Below are 18,949 nucleotides of genomic sequence, written 5' to 3' on the forward strand. Positions count from 1 at the left end.
CTACTCCTCTTTTATTCTTTGGTTTAACCTGAAGTTTATAGCTTGTTATAAATTAGAAAATAAACAATATAACCATAAATACACATTGTATTTGCACTTTACCTTGCACCACTAATCAATTACTAAAGTAATTTTACCGTTTCAAACTTTCAAATGAATATGTGATCAATATTTCACTCATAATTAATTTCATACAGTTTGGTTTCCCAAAGCTAACAAAGTCGTGATTAATTTTACTCAGATTTAAGTCAAAGAGCCACTTACCATGCCGCAAAAATTTAAAAGGCGACCCATGGGCGCTTGCTTGCCAAGTGGAGGCGCTGTTGCTGGATAAAGATTCCCTCTGAATGAAGTCAAATTGTAATAACATTATGCAGTGAAGTTGAATATGTACTTTAGTTCGAGCCGGGAAGCGACATGTTAGTCTCCGGTCCAGTGTAGTTGGTAACAAAAACAGGTAATTACTTTTATTTTCAATTATGTAGTCACGTAATATTTTTGGTGGAAGTTCTTAGAAGAAAGCTCTTCCCGATTACTAAACTATACCTATTTCAGTAACTCTTACTGAAAGTAATTTAGCTGTAATGCCTTCTCAAACATAAACAAGTAGACTGCAGGTTGCATGCTGAATGCTGCTCCATAGTTTCACCTGACTGAGTGTGTAACAGGGTTCGTGCCTATTAAAAATGTATAAAGTGGTGAGAAGGTGCTTTTTAACTGTATGAGGTTCGTGGTTAAAGTCTCAGGGAGTACAGCGCATTAGTAAACTGAGCTGCTGTTGGATATAAAAATGGCAATAGAAAACTCTTTAAAACAGACACGTCTGCTTCTGATCACTTAAAGAATATAATATTAATAATACAAGTTGTGTTTAATCAGAAAACTGCATGGGTCCGTTTATTTTGACCAGAGTTATATTATTAAGTATTGTGTGTAACTGCGTACGAGATGCTTTCATATTAATTCTTCAGTGTATTTGCTTGAAGATTGCTTAACTACAATTCTAACGTACTCGAAATTCGTTACCCGCTCCACATGACAGAAACATCTGGAATCATTAAGCTATTTTTACAATGGTTGATTCAACGTTAATTTTAATGGACTACTTTAGAAATTATAATCTAATTATAATTTCTTCCTATATCAAAATTGTGTTGTGTATGGGGGAAATGTCCATCGCTTAACATATTAGTAGCCTACGTTTTTTAAGACTTCAGAGTGTTACCTACACAGCGCAGTATCGTAAGGTGTAGTACTTATATATTATATGAAATTTAACCATCAAATTCTCGTTTACATCACATGATATATAAGGCCGTTGCGGGTAATGCGCCAGTGACCGGACGCATTTCTCCATTGTCCCTTTAAATGGCGTGCACGTCACTTCCTGTCAGGAATTGCGTCTGGCCTTTGTGTTTGGGGACGCAGAGGTCCGGATCATTAACCTGAGGTGTGGGGGGAGGCTGGGATACCATACTGCAGCCAGGGGAAGCCACGATTTTTGCTTTCGTTTTGCAGGTCTAGTGAGGCCGATGCGCGGCCGCGTCTCAGTATCTAGAGTGTCGGATAAAGTGCAGCTTTGTCTTCGCAAGCGGGACTGCGCCGGGTGCGGGGTGCGCGCAGTGGGGTGTGAGGGGAGCGTGGGGTGCGCGCCGCGGGGCTCCCTCCGTCTGCCGCTCTAAGCATCCCCGGGACGCAGGTAACCTGTTGCTTTAACATGTACTGTTGACATTATTTTGCCAGAAACCCTATTGTATTTTAAAGAAGCCAAGTTTATATACGCTATCATTGTTTTGTTCGATTTAGTAACATTATTGGGATTTGCGACATGTTTATTAAGTTGTTCCACCTTGCCGGAAACAAATGTACAAAGCCCAGTCTCATAAACGGAGGTGTTGCCAGGTTTTATTTCCGTACAAATCCATGTTAAATGTGCAATTCATCGCCCGAGATGGTGTGCTTTGGGAATAAAATTGAACAAAATTGTATTGTACGCCGACTCGCTGTTGTATGATGTGTCCATGTTATATTTTGGAGTTTATTGAGTGCATTCTAAAAACCTTACATATACTGTATCTTTTCGTCCCCGGTTGGATTTATTTGTAAGATGTGTGCTTATCTGCTGGAAACTTTCTTTCTAGCATACCTGTTGATACGCACTGGGCTTTTGTGTGTTGCGTAAATGCGATCCGACAAATAAGTGGATAAATAAATGACGCCTGTATGGCAGGCTGCCCTTCCCAGGTAAGATAAGATTTCTTTGTTGTTATAGGTGCCTGTTTCGTGGCTTTGGATCGTGTTTTGCACCAGCTATGCTGAGATTCCTTCGCCGGACCCTGGGCCGGCGGTCCATCCAGAAAAACACGGAGAAGGTCCGGCTCCGGGAAGCACAGAGATCCAAGGAGGCACAGAGATCCAGCACGCACATTCCGGCGGCAGGCGACGCCAAGTCGGTGATCACCTGCCGGGTCTCCCTGCTGGACGGCACCGACGTGAGCGTGGAGCTGCCGGTAAGACACTTTGGGTCATTCCATTAAACTCTTCGATTCCTGGATCGCAATTAATTGTGGGCACCTGCGCGCATCTGGAATTTTCTGCGTTCATGGTGTCGGAAGGTCCACCAAAAGTCCTAACAATGTAAAGTGATTGAAGATGGATAGATGGCACAGTGTAATACAGTTTTTTTTTTACAATTGTTATTCAGTTTTCACAGTGTGAAACAGTTTTATAGTAGCAAACCGTCAAAAAGAGAGACATCAGTAAACACTAACAATAAATAGAGTGTTATAGTGTTGAAGTTAATACGAGGACAGTGTAATACTGCATACGCCAGAGGTGCTCATTTTGGAGTCCGTGTGAAAACTTAGGAAGTAACTGCTCATTCAGGCGTTTGTGACCTTGGCTTGCTCACCAAGTGCTCCTCGCCATGACTTTGCAGTGAGATCCCCTTGAGGCTCAGCAAGCCAGCTTGGGTGATGCTGTTAATGAACAGTTTAAGGTCTTGATTCATTTTTTTAAGGATGTTATGGTTTGTGTGAAAGTGCTTTTGAAAATGCTTTTTGTTTAGCTTTGTGGGATACCCATGGACTGTGTTTATAGGAAGTTGTAGTTTAATTGCAGTTGCTGAAATTTGTCATCCCAAGATACCAGTTAATGTCTCATATTACATTGTAGCATGTGACCAAGATTTATAGGTCCCACCAAAAGTCTAGTTAAATTAGTTCTCTATATCCCTTCCAGCATTAGTATTCTGTCAAAGGTGGAGGTGACAAAACAAACAAGTGAGAGTGATGCTTATTTTTTATTTTTTTTGTGTGTTTGGGCAGGCTATTTAATTTTTGTCTTCTTTTAATATTTCTGTCTAATCTCTGACAGACCAACAGATGTTAGTACTGGCTATTCAAGTCTGGATAAATCAGGATGTTGACATGGTTTCTTGAAGGTTTAATGCTGGTTGGTGTACAGCATCAGTGGCTCTCCTTTGAGGAGATCAGAGGGTGTGTGTGTCTACATCGTAAATCCCTCAGCCTGAAATAACTCTGTATGAAACCGGAAGTTTAAAATCTGAGCTGAGGAACTTGTGTTAACAGCAGTTGGCGTTGTGGTGAAGGAGTTAGGACTGGACTTGCTGTAGTTCCCAAAATAAATATACACTCAGAATGCTGTATAAACTGAAACGTGTCATAAATGTGTCTTTACAATTTTTCTTATTACAGTAGGTTGTGGTGGTGGCATTGAATAAAGTGGATGCCAGGCTGGTGTTTATGGGGACAGGTTCAGCTGGTTGGACTCTTGTTTGCTAAATTTTGTTGGTCCATGGGAGAGAGAGGCGTGTCTTCTACTGGCTGTTTTTCTGATGTCTTGTGCAGTGAAATCCGGAGTCCAAAGTCAGATAGATGTTTTAAAACCGGTTACCCAGGGTATGTATGAGCTGCCAGACTTAATTACCATCTGAATTTTGGTTGAAATACTTTACGGTAATTATCAGGTTAAGGTTTTGCCACCACTCTGCTGAAGTATCGGTCCATGTTGTTTACCTTTGCAACGGTAACCTTACATTCTTCCAAGAGAGGTGGTTCAATTATCTCCTAACTGCTTTCTCAACCTTGTCAAGAACATTGTTTATGTAACCAAAACACTTGTCTGATTTGCAGATTTGGTTTTCTTGGGGGGGGGGGGGATCTTTCTTGCTATATATATAAAAATTCTTTAATTTTCATCTGTGAACAAACGGTTGAGGAAGGTTACTGAATCTTGCTGTCGGTTTTCATTGTGAGTTTTTGAAGTTGCTGTCCTCTTACTGTTTATGTGACATTGAGATGTATGGAGACCCAGTGGGGGGGTAAATAGAGTAAGCTGGGGGGCTTCGGCTGATTCTGAGAAGTATTTATTGATATAACAGACCATAGCATACATGTGGGTAATCGCTCAGGAGTTATCAGAGTCTTGGTACCTGCTTGGGAATTCCATTCTCTGTGAGTTTTGCGGGAAGCCATCATCCTATTTATTTGTTTGTTAGTTAGTTTGTTTATTTAGGGAAATTTATTTGGGGAAGTAAATGCTGGGGTGGAACCTCTGTGTTCTTGTGTCCATTTATATATTTAGAAAAATGCCAAAGGGGAGGAGCTCTTTGAGCAGATCATGTACCACCTGGACATCGTGGAGAAGGACTACTTCGGCCTCCGCTTCATGGACTCGGCACAAGTAGCGGTAAGAGCTGCGATCTATACTGTGTTCTGATTGGCTCTTTGTGGTTTAAAAAAACCATTGTCATTGGGACAGTGCTGTCCTCTGATGGTGGAGGTTGGTTTACGTGTGACTTCAGCATGCTGTGGCAGAGGGGGTTGGTGTCTGTGGGATTTTATTACAAATGACCTTCTGCCGTAGGAGTAACAGTATTGAGTCTTTATCGGCTGATGAAACATGCACTGCACGCTGATGATCGTTTGTTCGAGCTGCTTTGCCACAGTGGGGGTGGGGGGGGTGATTGTTGTCAGCGTTTGGTTCCTTCAACGATCCCTGACATGTTGTGTGAGTGGCGAGGCAGGCTAGACCCTTTTAGACTCTGGATGTGTGCGTGTCACATACTGCCAGGGCTGCGACCACACGGCCACTCCCAAGCTGATTGGCTCGCGGAATGTCACTCACTGATTCAAAACACATCATAGGCTAATGAATTATGTTTGCAATATGGCCCCTCTTATGCCCCCCACCTTCAGAAATCCAAGAATTGTCCCCATGTGCTGCTTACTGTGTACCCTGGTGACCTTACCTGCTGAGTAGAGAGTGGGTGAAGCTGGTAGACTACCACACCTTTATCCCCAGTAATGCTGGCAGCGGCCCTACTGGCTGGAGTTAATCCACAGCATGATCTCTGCCTGGTTGCCATGGGGACACTTCATTTTGGAGCGGGCAGCGCCTACTGCTCCCTGAAGGCACGCCGTCTGTGGGGGTGAGGGGGTGATACTCTCTCGGAGTCTCCTGTGGTCCCAGGCCTGAGCAGAGTGGGGGTGGTGGGCATGGGGGTGGAATGCTGCCAAGTGGATAGATAACGGGCAGCTGCTATGATGTTCATCTCCTCCTTAAGAGCAGCACCTCCTGTGCTCCCTCCCCCCTACCTGCATTGTTCACGCCTCGCAGAGCGGCTCAGTGTTCCGCGCCAGTCGCGCTGAGGGTGGAGAACTTTCTAGAGAGTTAGGAGCAGGGTGTCAGGTCCCGTGCGGCGTGTCTGGATCAGCAGGATTAACTCTAATACAATCGCCGCTGGCTTCCTGTTTGCCCCACGCCCTCCGTCTAACGTCTGTAGTTGGGTGGCAGGAACCTCTTAAATTCTGACAAACCTGCATCTGCTCCTCCCTTGGCATTTTCTGAGTTTCAGTGTTTTTGAAAAACAAAGCTGTAGTAAGACTGACTTCCCTCTGAATGACATTCCATGTTTTTCTCAATTTGTTGTGTTTTGTTAATTGATCAGGGTCTTTGTAATTGCAGCACTGGCTGGACGTGACAAAAAGCATCAAAAAACAAGTGCAAAGTAAGCCTGTCGCTTTTATACTGGTGTGTTATGTGCGTCAATGTTTAAAATGTAGATTCCAGTCTTGCTAGCGGCAACGCTGCCTGGAATTGTGGGGAAATCGTACACACATGCCCTGAGCCCGTGACCCTCTGTGTGCCGCAGTTGGGCCTCCATATTGCCTCCACTTGAAGGTGAAGTTCTACTCCTCTGAGCCCAGCAACCTTCGTGAGGAGCTGACCAGGTACGGGCGCCTTTGCACCGCTCGGAGTGGGGCGGTCCAGTAATCTTCAGCGGCCGCCTGACCATTAGTGGTCATGTTACTAGTTTATCAGAGGCTTTTCATTTTTCCCCAGGTACTTATTTGTGCTTCAGCTAAAGCAGGACATCCTTAGTGGAAAGTGAGTACCCTTTTATGTGTTTTCAAGGTACCAGCAGGTTTTGGGTTTGGCGGCCCGCTGTGGGACTATCGGGATTGGATAGTCTCCGGAGCGGCGCTTGCTTTTTGAGACGCTTTCCCCTACACTCCTTAGTCACCAAGAAAGCATTAAGCTTGCAAATGTAATATTCACGCTTTTAAATATGTTGTGTCGATTGGAATTCAGCTTTGCGGTTGAGAATGTCAAATCTGAAAATGTTCTTAAAGTCGTGAGTCCATGAAATGTTGCTAAAGACCTTAAATGAGTGTAATTCCTCTGCTGAGGAAAGCCTGACCTGTTTGTGTGTCTGACGCAGACTGGAATGCCCTCCTGACGCAGCGGTGGAGTTGGCAGCCTTCTCGCTGCAAGGTGAGGCCCCCAACATAGAATCACAGTACGTGCCCCATACATGGGTTAGTAATCTGTCATCCTCCCTGATAACCAGGCTGCTTAGCTAGGCTCTGGGCTGTCTCTGAGCAGCACTCTTTAGCCTGAGGGTGAGCCTTAACTTATCTGTGAACACCTTCCCTGATGTATCCTGGGCTGGTGGATGCACTATAAAAGTATGTGGACATCCCTATTAATTAGAGGTTACGTAATTAACACACACCCGTTGCTGACATACATGTATTTTTTATATATATATATATATATATATATATATATATATATATATATATATATATAAAAAAAAATACATTTATGTCAGCAACGGGTGTGTGTTAATTACGTAACCTCTAATTAATAGGGATGTGTGTGTGTATATATAAGCACACAGTCACGTGATTTCCTGCAACAAACATTAGCAGCAGAATGGGTGTTTGTATAGGAGTGTTTAGTGACTTTCCACCTGGCATATCATAAGACGCCATCTTTTCAACAAGTCAGTTCGCCACATTTCTGCCCTGCTAGAGCTGTCCTGGTCAACTACAAGTGAAATGACTATGAAGGTCAAAACGTCTGGGAGCAAATTTAGGTGTGAAGTGGTCGGCCACACAAGCTCACAGAAAGTGACCTGATCACCCAACATCAATATCCAACCTGAATGGCAACAAATCCCACCAGCAATGTTCCGACATGTAATGGAAAGCCTTCCCAGAATAGTACAGGCTATTACAGTAATAATGAGCCCACCAACTTTATATTAATACCCCTTTGAAATGATGTTGGACAAACTGGTCCCCACAAACTTTTGGCCATATGTCCTGTTGCCGCCGCCTTGAATCCCGGAAGTTAGAATAAGAGTATGGCAGTAGAGCTATATCTTATAGCCAAAACGAAGAACCTGCTGCTGCTGTCACTATGTGAGGAGAACCACAGACGTCCTGGGGCTGGTGGCTTAGGGCTACCTGCTGTGTGATTGGAAGGTCGCTGGTTCACATCCCTGGGTTGGCAGAATGATTTCACTGTTGGCCTCCTGAGCAAGACCCTTAATCCCCAATTGCTCCAGGGACTGTCTAACCTTGCTTTCTTAAAAGAAAAATGTACGTTGCTTTGGGTAAAGGCATCTGATGAATAAATAAAAATGTAAATCTTGATTAAAGGTTATTCTGGTGCTGCTATGCTCCAAAATAAGATCAGCTAACTTCTTTTAAACTGTGCGTGGGCTGTGGCAGGCTGCCCCCTCGGTGTTTGAGGCTGACCCTTTGACCCCACCCCATTCTCCAACGACCTCTTTCAGCTGAGTTGGGCGACTTTGACTCGGCTGAGCACTCCCTGGAGCTGGTGTCTGAGTTCCGCTTTGTCCCCAACCAGACAGAGGACATGGAGCGTGCTGTCCTCAACACTTGGAAGAGCTGTAGGTGAGGACCCGCCGGCCCCCGGATGTCCTATAGTGATGTTTGGGGAGCAATTGAAGAGCTGAAGTTTGCAGTGTGAACCAGTTGTGGGTTAAAACGTCCAGTTAGGCAATGGGCTTTAGTTTGTGGCAATATGGTTTTCTAACGCCTGTTGAATAAGTCCCATGAGTTTCCCCCCAGATGTCATCCTCCAGTGACCCCAGTGTGACCCCTAATGTCCTCCTGTGACTCCAGCATGTCCCCTTGTATCCCCACAGTGGCCAATCACCTGCGCAAGCCGAGATCAGCTACCTGAACAAGGCCAAGTGGCTGGATATGTACGGGGTCGATATGCATTCTGTCAGGGTGAGCTGCATCTGCGCTGCCCATCGCTGCTGCTTCCTGTAGCCTCCTGTTTCTCTCCTGGCACTGAGGGAGGGGCCTTTTAATGCTTTGTTTCTCTCCAGCACAGATGGCCAACTAAATGTATCATCCCTCCCCCCACAGGCTCGAGACGGCAATGAGTACAGCTTGGGTCTGACCCCCACTGGAGTGCTGGTCTTCGAAGGGTCTAATAAGATCGGCCTGTTCTTCTGGTAAGGGCTGGGACCTGGTCCCCCTTCCAGGACTCTGAGTTGCTATGTGCCCTCAGAACATTCCATTACCTTTAGTGTTCATCAAGTTCTGCACAGTGGCCTATGTCTCTTAAGAGGGGTTACATAATTCCATAATCATTCCGCAGGGGGTGATTCGGTCTTGGCTCAGCCAATCACAAGCTTAGCCTACCCTGTGTCTTTGAACTGGTTCCACCTTGACCTTGTTTTATTAATCAATGCCTTGGGGTGTCTGTCTTCACCACCTTCTAGGCCCAAGATCACACGTCTGGACTTCAAGAGGACCAAGCTAACGCTGGTTGTGGTGGAGGATGACGAGCAGGTGAGATCCTGTACCCCTCCCCCTCCCTGCACTGTCACCTCGCCGGCCCCTCCTGGCTCCCGCTGCAGTAACATGACTCACCCGTATGAGGAAGGCTTGACAAGCTGCCCGTTTCCTTGGCATGGATCCGAGGCCTTGTTACCGGGACAGGCTTAGTGGGATGGTATCCCTGCACTAATGGTATCTGTCCGACCTTGAGTGTCCAGCCGCGGTTATTGGAGGCAGAATTTTATTTAGCTGTGTGGGGCTGCCTGGAAACACCGAATGACCCACGGAGGTGCTGCTGTAAAACACTGCCTGGTCCAGCATCTGGAACCGACGGCAGGCAGCTGCACCTCCTAAATGTCAACGGCGCGGTCTGATCACTCGCACCATCCCGCCCTGCCTTTCGAGGAAGGAGTTCCTGCTCTGTCATCGCCCTGTGATTAAAAACAGCTCTTTCCGCAGAGCAGGTTTAGGATGGTGTTAGAGGGCACATCCGTCCGCCAATGAGTGGGTGGAATGCGACTGCAGCCTGTTGGTGGGAGGTGTGAGGTCGCGCGACTGGTACGCGCCGGCAAGCCGGGACAGGCAGCCAGTTCGGTGATATCTCCTTCGCTGGTTTTGGGGAAGGAGTGGGGGAACCAGAATCGGCCAGCTGAGCCATGTCGGAAACAGTGCTGCAAGACTCAACTTGTCGGGCGGGTTTCTTGTGTCTCTAGTGTTGTTGTTTTCCCGTTGTCTGAATTACCCATAATCCACTTGCCACTGGTGCTAAGACTTGGGATTGGCTGTTTCGATGGTTCTGTGAAGGAACCCGAGGTGACGGTGACCGTAGGAGTGGGAGCATACGGGAGGGAAGGCTTTCTCCCCGTGTGTGGTTTACGCCGCCCCAGCCCCACCCCGCTGAAGCCCCTGGGCCCCATCTTACAGGGCCGGGAGCAGGAGCACACCTTCGTGTTCCGGATGGAGCACCCCAAGGCCTGCAAGCATCTGTGGAAGTGTGCAGTGGAGCACCACGCCTTCTTCCGGCTGCGCGGGCCAGTGCAGAAGAGCTCCTCTCAGTCCAGTTTCATCCGCATGGGTTCCCGCTTCCGATACAGGTAGGCCGAGGGTGGGGGGGCACCGGAGCTGCTAGGGGCTGCTTAATGCATCTCTAACCGTACGAGATGAAGATTGTCATGCTCCTTTTGTCCCCCCCCCCCCCCCAGTGGGAAAACTGAGTACCAGGCCACGAAAGCCAACAAGGCACGCAGGGTGGCCTCCTTCGAGAGGAGGCCCAGCCAGCGCTACGCCAGGCGCACATTGCAGAGTGAGGGACCCATGATGACTTCTGCCCAAATCAGGAGTACGTACTACCATGCTTAAAATGTAGTTGCTATAGTTACAGTGTAACTGTGATGGTAATTTGCAGTTTTCCCTGTTTCCACAGCTGCCAACCAGAGCCAGGAGTGAGTATTAATCACGCCGTAACTTTGTCCCTCCCCCCCCGCCTATCTATAAACACCCACTCCCGTGAAACACGTGCTAAATCTGTCCATTTGTTCTTCCCGTAGGGAACAGAATGCGGGACTGAATCGGGATGCAGTCACCAAGGTACCGCCTCTCACCTTGGCCCAGTGCTCATATCAGTGTTTTTTCTTTTTCTTTTTTTTTTTTTGTGCGATTCTTCCCTGTGTGGCTTGCAGTTTATGCCTAACTCCCCACCTGAAATCCCTCTGCACCCCCCAGCCCCACGCCCTTCGGTCTGCGATGCCTCCCGGGGACCTTGGCCCCATGCAGATACAGACCCTTCCCGGAAGCCCCCGTGCCTTGCATCCGGATAAGCGGAGGTGAGAGTCTTGCACCGTCGAGTGGGTAGGTGTACAGGGGGAGGGTCTAGGATGGACCCTCCCCCAAGGTCAGATGAGCTGGTGACCTTAAACCTGACCGGGGGATCCTGCCAACTGTATGCTTGAGTTAGAAGTTACTTGAGCAGCATGAAAGATGGGTGACATCGTCCAGTGCCGTTCTTAGTCCGGTGTTACAAGAGGTTGTTGTTCGTTCCAGCCTGCAGCCATGAAAAACAAAGCCTTTTATCCTCTGAGGTATGTATGTGTCAATGTCCCGGCGTGTCTCCTCCCTCGACTGCTTCCGGCCAATCGAGTTTGTGTGGGCGGGGCTTGCTTGGTGGAGGCTCTGCCCCTATGGCTGGTTGCGTTGGCTTCTCTGGGGTCTGCCTCTACTGCTGTTCTTCCAGCTCAGTTGGTGGCCATGGAGATGGCATCCACTGTATTGTATCTCTCCAACAGTCCATTTAACTCCCCAAGTTGGATGTTAAGCACAGCTCTATTTGTCTGATGTATGGAGCTTGAAAACACACGGCAATCCATAACATCCTATACCTCTACAGAGGGGTTCTGATAATAGAATTTAAAATGTGTGTATTTTAAATTGGCAGCCCAGTGCTCTGAGACTGATCTGTTGGGAGCTGGGAGAGTGGTGAGCAGCTTTAAAAGATGAATGTGATCTCATTCATGTTTAATGGAGCCCACAGGATGATTTTGTTGCTCGGTGGTGATTGAATGTGAGTTTCCTTTAATTCATGAGACATCACTGGTGCATGGTGAGATTTTTAATGGTGAGGTAATGAAAGTAAGTGGCCCTGAATGTAAATGTTGCATTGTTTGTGCGGGAGCTGTTGTCTAATGGCAAAGCCAAGCAAGTTTGGTGGTCATCCAGCACTCTGCTACGTGGATGTACCTAGTGAGTATGTGACCTGAGCTTGTTGTCATGGTGACCTAATTCAGCCATGACTTGCGCTCATCAGCAGCAATGACTTTGTGATAAAGTCCTTATTGTCCCCTCATCCTCGATCACACTCATCCTCTGAGCCTTAACATCTCCTGGACTGTTGGTCCTATAAGGACTGTCATGGGTCCTCATTGCTGAGCAGTGGGGGCTTTTTCGGTGGTGGTTGAGTTTGCAGCTTGTTGGCAGAAAGCGGACAGTAGCTAAAGTTCTACGATTGGTTCCGCGCTTCCCTGGCTCGCTAACCCTGGTGTTGACGCATCGCATCTGCGGGGGCCGTCTGCAAGCCATACACTCTGCAGGTGCCCTGCCCCGCGACCGCTTGGGTTCTGACCGTGCGTTACCATGGCACTCCTTTCTCTCCTTCCTGGGTCCCCCATGGTCTTCACCACCCTGCTCTAGCTCGCACGCTCCTCCTCTTTCCTGCTCGCGCTCTTCCTCTCCAAGACCACCAGCTCATTGAGCCATGTCCCCAAAGCCTTTTCCTGTCCATACAGACGGGCCGACCTTTGACCTTCCGATGACCGGTGGACCCTCCCCAGACCCCTGTTCCACCTCTTCTCCAGACAGATGCCCTGGATGCCTTTCGTGCCCCCCCCCCCCCTTGACAGGTGCTAGATGGTGCTGCTGTGGGCTCCACCCTTGGCCACATTTCACCTGCTCAAGCCCACAGACTGAAGGGTGGAGCCCTGGCTGCGAGCAGGCGCTTCACTGTTCCTACAGACCCTGAGGATTCCCCTGTCACTGGAAAATGTTATCATATGGGTTTTTTTTTCTCTAACTTTATACTTTAAGTATAATCCGTAACTATATTATTGGCTATTTTGTAGTTTTCTCTTAAATGGTGTTTAAGGCTGCTGTCTCCACAGAATACAAAGGTACCATGTAGCTTTTAGTTAAGGCAATTGTTTTATCATGGTATCATTTTAATGTTTTATTTTTATATATATATATATATATATATACAGTATAATTTATATATATAATTTGTTGCTCTACAGCTTTGTCAGCTGGTAGGGTTCCTTTGGTTGAAAGACAGCATTAAAAAGAATGATCAACCTTTTGTATCGTTTTGGACATTTTGAAGCAGTTGGAGTTGAGCACCGGTGGAGTCCCGGATTAGTCGTGACAGATGATGCCTCGTGATCTTGCGATGTTGAGTTGAAACCAAAAGCACTTGTTTTCGCTCTGAGGGCAGGTGAAGCTGCCCCAGCCAACGAGGAATGTGCACAAACAGGCCGGTGTTTCAGAACTGGGCTCCTACTCGGAAAGCTGCATGTTCCATTCCTGAGTCCTTGCTGTTATACCCTTGAGGATGAGCTGTATAGCTGTAGAAAAAAACATCCTTTGCTGTAAACACTGAGATGTCTTGGATTCTTTGAATTAAATCTCGCTGTAGCATCCTGGGTTTGTTTTCCGGTGCTCGTTTGTGTGGACTTGATGAGTAATTTTTCTGGAAGTGCCTGGAGGATCGGGCTTTCGTTTTCTTACACACACACACACACCCACACACATGTACACTGAGCCGGCACGGTGTCTTTGGGCTGGGATGGGTGTGGGTGTGTGTGTTTCAGGGTCAGATTTAGGTATGCGTTCCTGGATGGCCTGTATGGGTGGCTCTGTTAACCAGTTGTGGCAGCGCGTGGAATCGCTGGCATGGTCACAAAGCCACCTGTCACTTCTCTCTCTTTGGGGTCATTCTTTGTCATTTCACATTTCCACATGATGTGGAGCCTCTATTTTTACAATAAACAGCAGCAGAAAACCTGGGGCGGCACTTTTGAAGTGATTGTTTCTGCTCCCTTGGCTCTGGCCCCTTCTTGCTCTTCAGACAGGAACTCCAGTGGAGATCAAGAAGCAGCGTATAAATCTGTTCTTCCATCCAAGTCATGGCTGTCGCTTGAGGAGGGAACTCACGCTGGCGTGGGTTCAGTGGTATAATTAGAGCGTTAATAATGTACTACTGGGCTCTCGGAACCCTGATTAGGGTCTGTCCTCACATAATTGGATTTTTCACTTGGCCGCTGGTAAGTTATTAGTGTTTTTAAAGCAAAGTGGGCACTTTATTTATTGAAATGATTGTTGCGTTATCCTGCACTCAATCAATGCTAATGTTAGGGTCTGCACTTCTCTGCTTGCAGGCTCCCCCTGCTGGTAGACATGGCCAGCGCGCTGGAGACGTGTGTCGACGAAGAAGCCGGCAGCCTGCTGGCTATGGTGACAGCAGGCTCCGTGGAGGACGTCGGCACCGCGGGAATCCGTGCGGCGGCTGGCGTCGTCGCGGGGGATGGAGTTCCGCGGAGCGGTGAGGCTCCGCTCTGGGCTCTGGGTGGTTTCCGGCTGTTTGTTTCTGAGCCCCGTGTGCTGCGATAAGGTTGAGTGGCTTGTAAAAATGGCTAAAGGCTCAGAGGGAACTGGAGGTGCCAGCTGCTGGCCCAGATCCACAGGCCTGGTGACAGTTGGTGACGATTCCCTACTCTGCATGGTGACAATGTCTATTCTTGTGCCCAAGCAGATCTTACCCCCTCCATCCTTTCCAGGGCCTTTTTTGGTATGATAGGGATGAATTTGGTTATGTCTCCCCCCCCCCCCCCCCAGAGATGGCCCTCAAGCTGAAGCAACCACAAGCTGAGAGTCAGCCCCACCCAGATCCGCTCAGGTCTGACATCAACGTCTACACAAGCAGTCAGGTGAGCCTAACAGTGTCCCCCACAGGCCTGTCACTGTGTGCACTCTGTCCTCTGCTGGCTGGTGGCATTTTGCACACAGGTGGGGTGAGCAGGTGCTGTGGGTGTGGGTGTGGTTTCCCTGCAGAAGCATTTGACTGGATAACGAGCCGTAGGCTGTGGGCCATGGAGGCCAGGCCGCAGCTTGTGATTGGCCGGGGCAGCCTTGCTCTTGAACCGGGGTTGTCACACGCGGTTTCTGTGACCAGCTTTTGTTAACCTCTGAGAGTCAGAGTATTTTACCCATGTAACCTGTCTGTGACTAGGCCCCGTCTGCTCTAAGTCATTTTACACGTATTTTATCTGCTACATGGGGTAAAGTTCTTCAGGACCACTGTTGGGATTCCCTCTTTATTTTTAGATTGCATTTTTGTCTCTGGTCCACCTGAATGTTGTGATGTATCTGTGCTTCACATTAGGGATTTATATGTGTAAAGTAAAGTGGTACATGAAGTAGAAGTATTTGCTGTTCAATGTGTACTAACATTGAGAAACAAAGGTCTGGGTATGTTAATGTGTTTATAGGTGGTATTTACAAGGTGAGGTCCCTGTGAATGAGGGAGTGAGTGAAATTCTTCTTGCTTCTGTGTGCAGATCTCAAGGGATGAGCCCCCAGTGGCCATGGAGAGGAACTGCACCCTCCCCGAAGCTGCAGCCAGGTACATACAGGCCTTAAACTGCATTTCAGGTGTAGTGATGTTTTCAGGGCTTAGGGGTGGAGCCTGTGGACTGCTTTGGAAAATCTCCTGGTAATTCCCACGACCATTCAGGAAGAGAGGGAAGAACGGAGGCTCATCACTCTCGGCAGCTAGACAGATGGAGACCCGGGTCCACTCTGAGAACAGGTGAGCGTCATGGACACTACAGCCTTGGGATGAGGCAGAATCAGCGGCTGGGGACTCTTTACACAGGGAAAAACATCCTGAGAGGCAGATTTTAAATAGATCTCTCTGCTTCACTGTCTTTTTTTTTTCTTCCATTGAATCAGTTTCAAGGTCTGTATCCATAGTGCATTATGCTCATCATTTAAAAAAATTAGAGGAACTGATGATTTTTTTTGCATTTCCAGAGCTTTGCTGCCACCTGGTGGTGGCATTGGAGCTGCAGTTGCTAAAATGTATAATTTTTTTAGTATTTTTTTTTTTTTTTGCTCTTAAAATATTGAGAGCAGTTAGTATCTTACTGTATATATGTATTTAAAACTAACGGTTGACCTTACTGATACTAGTTTTACTTTCTGCAAACATTTCATCTAAACAGCTAGCATGGTTAGCCATGGATTTAATTTGTTGGTTTTTAACCAGTAGAGGGTGCTGTGCACTTTAGTTTCATGCACACATTCCTGAAGTGTTATGTGCTTGTGGTTTTCCTTTTGACGGATGAAGTTTTTCGACTTGCATGCCCTGGAAATATCACGGGGTGGGGTGGGAGGGGGGATTGAAATCAAGGCTTTGCTAGTGGTTTGCTTTTGAGTCAGATACCCCGGATGATGATGCTATTGGCTGTGAGGGCCTGTATACCCGTGAAGGTCCAGCCCGCTACAGTTTGACAACAGTTGGTGTGGTACATGCCAGTGGATGCTGTTTCATAATGTTGGACTCCCTTCCTTTCTGTGTTTTAACTCCATGTGACTGTCTGGACTGTGTGGTCGTGTTGGTAAGCAGCCACTCTGGCATAACTTTAGCGTCTGTGTTTGCTCACCTCGTGCTCCTGAGTCACTGTGGACTCTTCACGAGTAGAGAAGGACAGGCCTTCCTCTCTCTCTTTACCATGCTGCATTTGGCAGTAATGGCAGTCTTAGCTTTCATCGTTTCCCCCTCTCCTGCAGCGACAGGAAGGCCGGCTGGGACCGACACTCCCCTCCGCGGACGCCACCTGAGGCCAGGAGCGAGGTGGCCCCCGCCAAGGTAATACTGCCTCCCGGTGGTCTCACTGTTACACGGTGCCCCTTCTAGCATCCTGTTGCCCGTCTCCGCCTCTGGAGCGGACCGCTGTCTGACTGATGCATCTTCTCGCCAATGACGCAGGGAAGAGTGGATCCTGCAGAGCTGCCAGTCCCTCCTCTGCCCGGGAATCTGATAGACCTAACGGATCTGGTCCCAGCTGTAAGCCCTGCAGTGCCGCGTAGCGTTGTTTTGATGGCGTGCGATGTGTTTGCATGCATGTGCCTGATTGTGACCTCATTTGACCCCCCCCCAATCCCCAGCTGCCACCCAAACCAGTGATAGCTCCTCGATGGATCGTCCCAGCAGCTGCAGTGAGTTCTGGGCCCAGTGGGGGCTGAACTGAATTCAGAGCCAGCTGAATGCATTTTAAGTATGTTGCCATGGTGAGTTTCCATCCAGTGACTTTCTCCATCTTTGCAGACCGGGGTCTGTGCTAATGGCCTTCCAGGCAGTAGCAGTGCAAAGAGGCCACCTCTCTGTCCAAATGGGGGCGCCCTTTCTGGCCACGCTCAGCTCTCTCACACTGTGATTGACACAAGGTAAGCCTTAAGTCTGCAAAATGTGTAAAAGTCAAGCGTTTCCTCAATCTGCACCATTTGGACAGATTTTAAGAAGTGCTCTGTTTTGTATCTCTCTCACGATCACATACATTCCTGTTTTTCTGCTTACTCTGGTTTATTATCTGATTGGCCAGCTCTTTAACTGTCTGGCCAAGCCAATCATGCTGGTTTTATCTGTGCCAGAGGATTTGTGGATAATGGAAGACATTGGATTACGAATGTTTGAAAAGTGTACCCCCCCATACCCACCCCTTCCCCAGCACTGTGAATCCTGAGGTGAGGAGGACCAGGACTCCCCGTCTGCTCTCCACTGATCTCTGACGCCACAGGGTCCCACAACTGCTGGAATCTTTGCATCTTAACCTTTTTACGACATTCCAAACTAACTTTTTTTAGCCTGGTAATGGATGCTAGGGACCGCAAAGCCGACATGACCACAGAATGTTTTGGTGCCCAAATGCACCCCCCTCCCGCCCCCCGGCACCTTCCCCCAAATGTTCCACATGAGGTGAGCCAGCCTTGTTCTGAGAGAGGAGGATGGTGGGACTCCTCCAATTTTTTTTTTTTTCTTTTCTTCATAAACCGGAGAGGCTCTGATTCTTTTACCCATCCACACATGGTTTTAAAACCCCTTGACTACGGCGCTTAAACCTTTCCAGTGAAATGATCCCATCCTGAAAGCAAAGATTGCGAGAGAACGGGAGTGTTCGGAACCTTCTGGACTGAACTGGATCGTGGAATCTGTCACGTTTTATGCTGTTTCCTGAGATGATCTTTCTGAACAGGGCAAAAAAATTGTAACAATTGTGGTATTTTGATTTTGACAAAACTGCCAGCATATTGTTTAAAAAGTCTTGTGGCTTGAGGAGTATTACGTAACCAAACAAGTGGATCCCACATTTTGGCAATTAAGCACTGTTGCTTTTTCCTGTATTCTTGCATAACTGAAATTCCCTTTTTAAAAAAAAAAAAAAAAAAAAAAACTCAAGCTGTTTCCATCTAGTGTGTAAACACAGACTGAAGGGTCACCTTCTGGAAGATTGCTCCCCGCCACCCCCATTCATGATTTTGATCGGTGTGTGCTGGTGAGATTTGTCATTTTTATTGAATGTTCTTTGTTCTTATGTTTACTTCTAGTCGGTATGTGTCTTAAACGTCAGGCGAATGCGGACAGCCTGTCTTCTGCACACGTGTTTTTATCTCCGTTCAGGAAGCACAAAAGTGTCAGTAAGCTAATGTCCGTGCTTTTTAAATTTGCCCTGTGACACTTTACCTGAAATTCCTGAAAGGAACAGATTCCTTCGTAGGAGACAGTGCGAGTCTGAGACTCTGGGATGGATACAGTCACGTCGCCACTGTGCTGAATCCTTAACCATTTTACCTGTGTTCTGTGCACATGGGTAGCGTAGCATGTAGTTAGAGGGTAATTTCACTAAGTGCAATTTTTTGTAGCGTTTTTTTTTTTTTAAAGTACACCCTGTTCACTGTGTAACTCAATTGGAAAGGCTGCTGTAGAACAGGAAGTCAGTGCTGGTGTCACATTTTAAGTAAAAATGTCCTGGAAACAACCTTGCGTGTGAGCTGTTTTTGTCATGGGGGTGATGCAAGTGACTGCGGAAGTGTCACCATCGACGCAGGGTGTGTAGTGAGCTGGCTCAGTGTGTCATTGGTGGATGTGTGTGAGACAGACAGATTCAACACGACCTGGTGACTCCTCACCTGACCCATCTGTCTCCTTCAACCAGGTAGGTTATGTTACCTGTCTCTTCTGGACCAAGACGTCCAGGAACAAGCACTAGAACTGG

General features: G+C 47.5%; 1 protein-coding gene across 4 annotated transcripts; it reads left to right on the plus strand.

Moving 5' to 3' along the window:
- The first annotated feature begins 334 nt into the window (after positions 1 to 334).
- On the plus strand, positions 335 to 18,712 carry LOC111849482 (band 4.1-like protein 5). Of its 4 annotated transcripts, XM_023822383.2 has the most exons (26): positions 361 to 457; positions 1,519 to 1,699; positions 2,273 to 2,510; positions 4,606 to 4,710; positions 5,989 to 6,031; positions 6,176 to 6,254; positions 6,367 to 6,411; positions 6,746 to 6,798; positions 8,111 to 8,231; positions 8,486 to 8,573; positions 8,715 to 8,803; positions 9,074 to 9,143; positions 10,056 to 10,225; positions 10,334 to 10,470; positions 10,555 to 10,573; positions 10,679 to 10,718; positions 10,854 to 10,954; positions 14,054 to 14,217; positions 14,511 to 14,602; positions 15,233 to 15,297; positions 15,409 to 15,483; positions 16,467 to 16,545; positions 16,666 to 16,743; positions 16,845 to 16,895; positions 17,005 to 17,123; positions 17,405 to 18,712. In XM_023822383.2, exons 3-26 carry the CDS (start codon positions 2,313 to 2,315, stop codon positions 17,463 to 17,465), a joined length of 2,142 nt encoding a protein of 713 aa, XP_023678151.2. In that variant the 5' UTR covers positions 361 to 457; positions 1,519 to 1,699; positions 2,273 to 2,312; the 3' UTR covers positions 17,466 to 18,712. The 4 variants fall into 4 exon arrangements, with proteins under 4 accessions (XP_023678152.2, XP_023678151.2, XP_023678150.2 ...); XM_023822384.2 differs by lacking the exon at positions 1,519 to 1,699 and having other exon boundaries at positions 335 to 457; XM_023822382.2 differs by lacking the exon at positions 361 to 457 and having other exon boundaries at positions 1,356 to 1,699.
- Positions 18,713 to 18,949: the final 237 nt, after the last annotated feature.

Source organism: Paramormyrops kingsleyae, chromosome 1, assembly GCF_048594095.1.
Source record: "Paramormyrops kingsleyae isolate MSU_618 chromosome 1, PKINGS_0.4, whole genome shotgun sequence".
Taxonomy (NCBI): domain Eukaryota; kingdom Metazoa; phylum Chordata; class Actinopteri; order Osteoglossiformes; family Mormyridae; genus Paramormyrops; species Paramormyrops kingsleyae.

What these genes read in the sequence shown, in the direction of transcription:
- LOC111849482 (XM_023822384.2), top strand. Translation starts at nt 2,313, where the DNA reads ATGCTGAGATTCCTTCGCCGGACCCTGGGCCGGCGGTCCATCCAGAAA. An exon ending in TTGCATCCGGATAAGCGGAG is followed by an intron (nt 10,955 to 14,053) that starts GTGAGAGTCTTG and finishes CTCTGCTTGCAG; the next exon opens with GCTCCCCCTGCTGGTAGACA. An exon ending in CTCCCCGAAGCTGCAGCCAG is followed by an intron (nt 15,298 to 15,408) that starts GTACATACAGGC and finishes ACGACCATTCAG; the next exon opens with GAAGAGAGGGAAGAACGGAG.